General features: G+C 46.5%; 1 protein-coding gene across 1 annotated transcript; it reads right to left on the bottom strand.

Annotated features, from left to right (window-relative positions):
• Window positions 1–498: 498 nt before the first annotated feature.
• On the bottom strand, window positions 499–6,322 carry LOC147029926 (uncharacterized). Its single transcript, XM_085872149.1, has 2 exons — window positions 5,538–6,322; window positions 499–1,182 (listed from the first exon to the last, which is right to left on the bottom strand). Exons 1-2 carry the CDS (start codon window positions 6,075–6,077, stop codon window positions 565–567), a joined length of 1,158 nt encoding a protein of 385 aa, XP_085728275.1. The 5' UTR covers window positions 6,078–6,322; the 3' UTR covers window positions 499–564.
• Between the last annotated feature and the right edge of the window lie 388 nt (window positions 6,323–6,710).

Raw genomic sequence — 6,710 nt, 5'->3', positions numbered from 1 at the left:
ATGCCTTCTTCCCTGAAGACTTTATCCTTTGTAATAAATCACTGAAACGATGTTCATTTCAAGAGGATGTTTTTTCCTCTAAGGTCCTTTATTGCATTTACAATGCAGTAACACAAATAGCTATATCATTCGGTCTTGCCACGGAACTGCGCCAGCTGGGGAGTTAACCCAGTGTTTGAGGAGATTCCTCTGTTTTTTCCCTTCCTTGGAGGCAGTGTTATGGCCTTTAGCTGTCTGTGTATCCTCCAAGTTATGTACCTCTCGCCATGTCCCTGCAACAAGGTCGCATTTCTCATTTTCTGCCCGGTCAAGCTGTTGGTTCTGAAGTGCTGGGTACCTGTCATTTAAAAAAAAATGTTATTAACTTATAAAGCGATCATACACTAAAAACACGCATTGCAATGCGCTGTACAATAAGTAATAATATAATGATACTTGAAGCATTTCAATAAGGTAAATCATACAATACAAAGAAGCATAGGCAAAAACTTTTTTGGCATTCTATAAAGTATAATATATGCTATGTAAACAAGAATTATCTGGTCCTCATGAGGTTGTGCAGGATCACGTAGTTTTCACAATGAGCTTGACAGTCGCGGGGTGTTGCTGCATGGTAGTTAGCAGAACCTGGAATCTGTTCGCCAAGATGCCGAATGCATTTTCTACTATCCTCCTTGCTCGGCTGAGCCTGTAGTTGTAGATGCGTTGTTCATTTGTCATACCCCAGAGGCTGTATGGCTTCATCATGATTGGTCGTAGAGCAAACCCATCGTCACCGACAAAGAAGTACGGTACGTCCTGGTTGTCGTCTGGAAGAGGCTCAGGGTCAGGGAAACCAAGGGTACCATCTTCAGCACATTCCTTCAGGTCACAACCATTATAAATCTGCGCATCTGATGCCGATCCAGTACCGCCGACATCTGCCCAAATGAATTTGTAGTCTGCATCTTCAAGCCCCATCAGAACAATAGAGTAGAATCCTTTATATTTGCAGTATTGGGACCCACTGTTTGGAGGACAGCGGCAGGCCACGTGCTTCCCGTCAAGTGCCCCACATGTATGGGGAAAGTTCCATCGTTGGTAGAACTTGTCGACTATGATGTGCCAACCGTCAGGTTCCGGTTCCGGTTCCGGTTTTGGACTTCCGGTTCCGGTTTTGGAGCGGCGAGAGGTCTCCTTCGGGGCTCCCTGCTGACGTTCTCAAAGTTAAGTTTCTGGTTGTTATTTGTCCCGTTTTAACTGTTTAATTTTCTCACCTACATGTTACTGTGTGTTCCTAGTTCGGTTTTGTTTCAAAAATCGTGCTATTTTGTGAGTATTTTTGTCGACGTTCTTACCTGGTGTTTGAGGCCTAGGCCTAGGCTTGAGGCCTACCGGTTCCACTCGGTGTTCGATCGTTTTTTTTTGTTTTTTTTCTCCCCATTACCTTCAATTTCTATTCTCTCCATTACCTTCAATTTTCATCCTCCCCACTTTCCAAACATCCCCCATTCTCCCAACTAATCTCATTCTTATCTCAAAAAAAAAAAAAAAATATATATATATATATATATATATATATATATATATATATATATATATATATATACCCAACAACAACAACAATACGCTCACCTTCTCCCGATTCTGCTTCTTCTTCTTCCTCTTAACTTCCTCCACGTCTTCTTCCTCGATTTTTTTTTTTTTCTACACTTCCATGACCTAATCTGTTGAACTCTCTCATACATTAATATTAACAACAAAAACGATCTTATAATGCTTCATCTTCCTCTCTCACACATGTGGTACTCTTTACTGTTTCACAATGCACTACTCTTCTGCTATTTTAACAGACTGCTCTCATTTCGACCTCTCCTTCATTCCTTGCCTAAAAAATCCAACTATTACAGCGCTTCTTCTCTCCATGCTCTGAATTCACCTTCATTGCATCCATCATGAATTGTGTTAAATCGCATCTCTGACCTAAAACTTTTAAAAACCACAGTTTGCCATGGATGCTCGCTTTCCATCAACCATTCTTTTTTTCCAACTTCAGTGCCAACTCACCCCCCTCACCCCTCACTCTCACTTTCAAAGCAACCATCCCACTCTTCTCCCTCCAAGCCTCCCTCTCACCTCTCTCAAAAATTCCCCCCTCACCTTTCTCCCACCTTTCATCCCCTCACTCTTCCTTCTCAAAGTTGCCCCCCCTCTCATCCACCAACCTGCCTCCCTGCACTGCCCTCTCACCTCCATCTCTTCACTCCACCTCCTCAAATCCTCAACTGCCTTCTTCCTTGTCTCTTGTCCCCCCCTCTCCTCCAGCACCACAGAGCCTTTTCTCCTCCTCATTCGGCCCCCTCCCCTCGCTATTCTGTAATACCCCACACTCTTTCAGCAACCCTCCTTACCTCCCCCCCCTCGTCCCTTGTCCTACCCTCCCCCTCCCCCTCCACCTCCTGCACCCAAAGCCTCCTCCCCTACCTCTTCATTAAAAGTGTAGACCTCAAATATCCGGGGCCTTCGCTCAAACCTTTCAGATCTTTCCATACAGGTTGCCACTGACAAACCAGACATTATCTGCCTAACAGAAACTTTCCTCTCCCAAGACGTGTCTGACTCCCAAGTATCTCTCCCTGGTTACTCCCTCTTACGGTATGACAGACCTGAGCCTCGTCCTGGTGGAGGTGTTGCTCTCTTCATCAAAGACTCTATTCCTCACTCTCCATGCACTGCTCTCACTCCCCCACACCCCCAGGAATACCTCTGGCTTCGGCTTCCCCTCCACTCCCACCTCATGTTTATATGTGTACTGTACCGTCCACCGAACAGTGATGACTCCATCTACACCTCACTATCCGAAAACATGGACCATCTTCTATCTTCTCATCCAAACTCTCTCTTCCTCTTATGTGGTGACTTCAATTGTCATCATGCCAGTTGGCTAGGTGTGGGTACCTCTCTCACCTGCCATGGCACCTCAGCAAAAGCTTTCTGCAACTCATTGGGACTGACTCAATCGGTCAACTTCCCGACCCGGATCTCAACCAATGGTACTCCATCTCTTCTGGATCTGATTTTGACAAATTTCCCTGACAATATCTGCTGCTCTTCCTCTGCTCCAATCGGTTCTTCTGACCATGTTTTTGTCAAAGTGGACATCTCTCTTGCTGTTATCAGAGAACCACCTCACCGCCGTCGAGTCTGGCATTTCACTCAAGCCGACTGGCAGGGTCTCCGAGCAGCCATCAAACTTACAGACTGGTCTCCTATCACTACTTTCTCAAACATCAACTCATCCTGGGAATTCTTTCAAAGAAAGTTGCTCTCCCTCATGCACAGATTTATCCCCTCTCGTGTTCAGTTGTCTTACCCTTCCTCCCGCCCTTGGTTTACTGAAGCTTGTGGCGAGGCAGTTGTCCTGAAACAACTTGCCTTTGCCTCATGGAAAGCAAACCCAACTGAGGGCAATCTCAGTTCTTTCCACAAAGCTCGGAACAAGTGTGTATCTACCCTCAGGAGAGCCAGAAAACAACATCTTTCTCATCTCAAGTCTGAACTCTCAAACCTCTCTCCCTCCTCAAAATCCTGGTGGCGTTTAATCAAATCTGTTTCTGGTGTATGTTCCACTTCCATCCCCTCCCTTACCTCAAATGGCCGCACTGCTGATTCCACACGTGATAAAGCGGAATGTCTAAACTCGGTGTTTGCAGCTAAATCTTTTGTCCTAAACCCATCACTATCTCTACCCACTTTACTCAGTCGCACCCAACTGTCCCTGGACTCTGTATCCTTTTCTCCTGACAAGGTGGAGAGCTTGCTTTCAAACCTCGAGTCAGATTCTGCAACCGGTCCAGACGGCATCAGCCCACGTGTCCTCAAAGACTGCTCTTCTGCTCTTGCTCACCCTCTCTCTGTTCTATTCACCCTCTCATTTGCCCAAGGTCATCTGCCATCTGCTTGGAAATCTGCTAACATCACTGCCCTGCATAAAAAAGGTGCAAAAACAGATCCCTGTAACTACAGACCAATCAGCCTTCTCCCAATCATCAGCAAGGTTATGGAATCCATCATCACTTCTGACATGAAATCCTTCCTCTTCTCCAATGGCTTGATTTCCAATCATCAATTTGGTTTCAGACAAGGTCACTCTACCCTGGATATGCTGCTTCTGCTCTCCCATCAATGGATGGAGGTCCTCAATGCCAGACAGGAAATCCGATCCGTATCCCTGAACATATCACGTGCTTTTGACACAGTCTGGCATCCTGCACTACTCACCAAACTCTCTTCCCATGGTATTCAAGGCCATCTCCACTCATGGCTCGCAGACTTCCTCTCCTGTCGCAGTCAACATGTGGCCCTAAATGGAGTTCTTTCATCCCCTCTTCCTGTGCAGGCTGGAGTTCCTCAAGGTAGCGTTCTGGGCCCTGTTCTTTTTCTGGTTTTCATCAATGATCTCTCGGACTCTCTGGAAAATCCTCTATTTCTCTTTGCCGACGACTACACCCTCTGCCGTACCATCTGTCATCCCTCAGATCGGCAAGCAGCAGCTTCTTCGCTCACTGCAGATCTGGATAAAATCACAAACTGGTCCAACAAGTGGAACATGTCTTTCAATCCAGACAAATCTCACACTCTCACTATGTCTCTTTGAAAGGACCGTTTAGAAAAACCCCCCATCCACTTTCTCAACAATCCTCTGGAAGAAGTCTTTTCTTTCAAGCTTCTGGGTCTCACTATCTGCCATGACCTTTCCTGGGAAAGTCACATTTCCAACCTCGCCTCAAAAGCCAGTCGCTGACTGGGAATCCTCCGTCGTGCAAAGTCCTTCCTCGGCCCTCTTGAGTTCCTGACCACTTACAAAGCTTTTGTCCGTAGCCTGATGGAGTACTGCTCTCCCCCTCTGGGCTGGTGCTCCTGCCTCCCACCTTTCTCGGCTTCACGCTGTCGAAACCAGGGTATTTAAGATCATCGGCATCTCCCGCAATGAAGCTGAGTCTTTGGGCCTCTCACTCAATCACCGCAGGTTGGTCGGTGGTCTTTCTGTCTTCTACCGACTCCTCTCCAGCCTTGCCCCCCCTGCTCTCTCTGTGATTTGTCCCCACCACATTTCCACAGGGCGCTCAAGGTCCGCCAACAACCCCCTTCTGGTAAAACTACCAAAATCACGAATCACTGCTCATCTTCACTCTTTCATTCCTCTTTTTTCCTGCCTTTGGAAGAAACTTCCTCACTCTATTCTTTCCCCTTCTTCCCTCCAGGCTTTCAAAACAGCTGTTCACCACCACCTCTTATCTTCCCCCATCCAAATCCTCGATCTTTTCTACCCCCGATAATCCACCCAAGCCCACTTCCTTCAATTCCCCTGCTTTCCTTCCTGAAAGTCCCTGTAATGTCCATCTTCTCTTCGCCATGTTCCCCGTCCCATCCCCATCCCTCTCCCTTCCACAGTTCACCTAATGTGTCTGTTCCCCACTTCCGCCCCTCTTGTCTCATGCCTCCTTGCTGTGAGTTGTGTGTTAGCTCTCATACGAGCCTCGACCAAGGTATAGAACAAAAAAATAAAAAAAAAGGGGAGTACTTGGGCATACAAGCACCTCATCCACGTATTCGTCAATAATAGCTTGACAAACTTGTCTGACGACTATGGACTGCGTGTTATGAGGATCCCTCCAACCAAACTTCATGGAAGCATACTTGCTTCCAGAGGCAAGGTGATGCAAAGTCAGTGCCAGCCTCATGCCAGGCTCAAGCGGATCCCTGTAGAAGGTGTACTGCTTGGTTATCCTTGGACCCACTCTGGCTAGCAGCTCGTCGAACATCGGTGGAGGCATTCGCAGGAAATTGGTGAAGGATGCTTGGTCCTCGTTACGGAGTTCCTCCATGAGCTGGGAATATATGCCGTAATGGCGTCGCATCCTGATCCATGGTCTGACCCAATACCTTCTCCTCCTTTCACGTCTTCTTCTCCCGGCTCTATTGATACGCAACTGGTGCAGTGACAACTCGATGAGGTCATGTTGATGTTGGAAGACAGGTAGGTATTGTCGTCTCAGCCTTGCCGTATCCTCCATCTCTCGGAATGACATCGACATGTACTCACCACGAAGTCTAAAAAAAAGACGGGGTCTTCCTGCGAAGGCCCTTTTTATATACCAATTTCCCTAATCGCTGCGTATACGTCATTCTACGTCAGCTGTTTGTTAGAAACGCGTTCAGTAAGTTCTGTGGTCGTCTTGAAGACGTCAAATACATCTACATACTTATTTGTTCGTAGGACATGCTCTACAACTAATTCCCAAGCACGTTACTCATAGATTATAAATAAGTCACGGGTTTCCTAAACATAACTTTGATGTATGAGAAACTTTCTAGTAGCGCGTTGCGAGCTGTGAACAACATTCATGTAGCGTGCTTATACAACGTTACCTATAGTTTATGAATAAGTTTCGGGTACGCAAATGTTACCTCAACGTGTTTCCACATATGAGTAACATATAAATAACGTGTGTCAACGATCGCATAACGTGCCTAAACCTTATGGCCAGCGTAGCGGAACGTGTGAGCCAAACGCCGAGTACGTCGACAAATTTTAAGCATACGAAAATTTGAGAAAAACCAGAGTTCAACGATTAAAGCCAGCGTACAACGACTTATGGCAGTGTTTTTCAGCGTGCTCTTAACGTATACAATACCTACCCACAACATATTAGACGTGTGCCAGCATA

Source organism: Eptatretus burgeri, chromosome 3 (assembly GCF_056783735.1).
Source record: "Eptatretus burgeri isolate ZD-2024b chromosome 3, Ebu_testis_v1, whole genome shotgun sequence".
Classification (NCBI taxonomy): domain Eukaryota; kingdom Metazoa; phylum Chordata; class Myxini; order Myxiniformes; family Myxinidae; genus Eptatretus; species Eptatretus burgeri.
The sequence above is the reverse complement of the archived record's forward strand: the minus strand, read 5'-3'. Positions and strand labels throughout refer to the sequence as shown.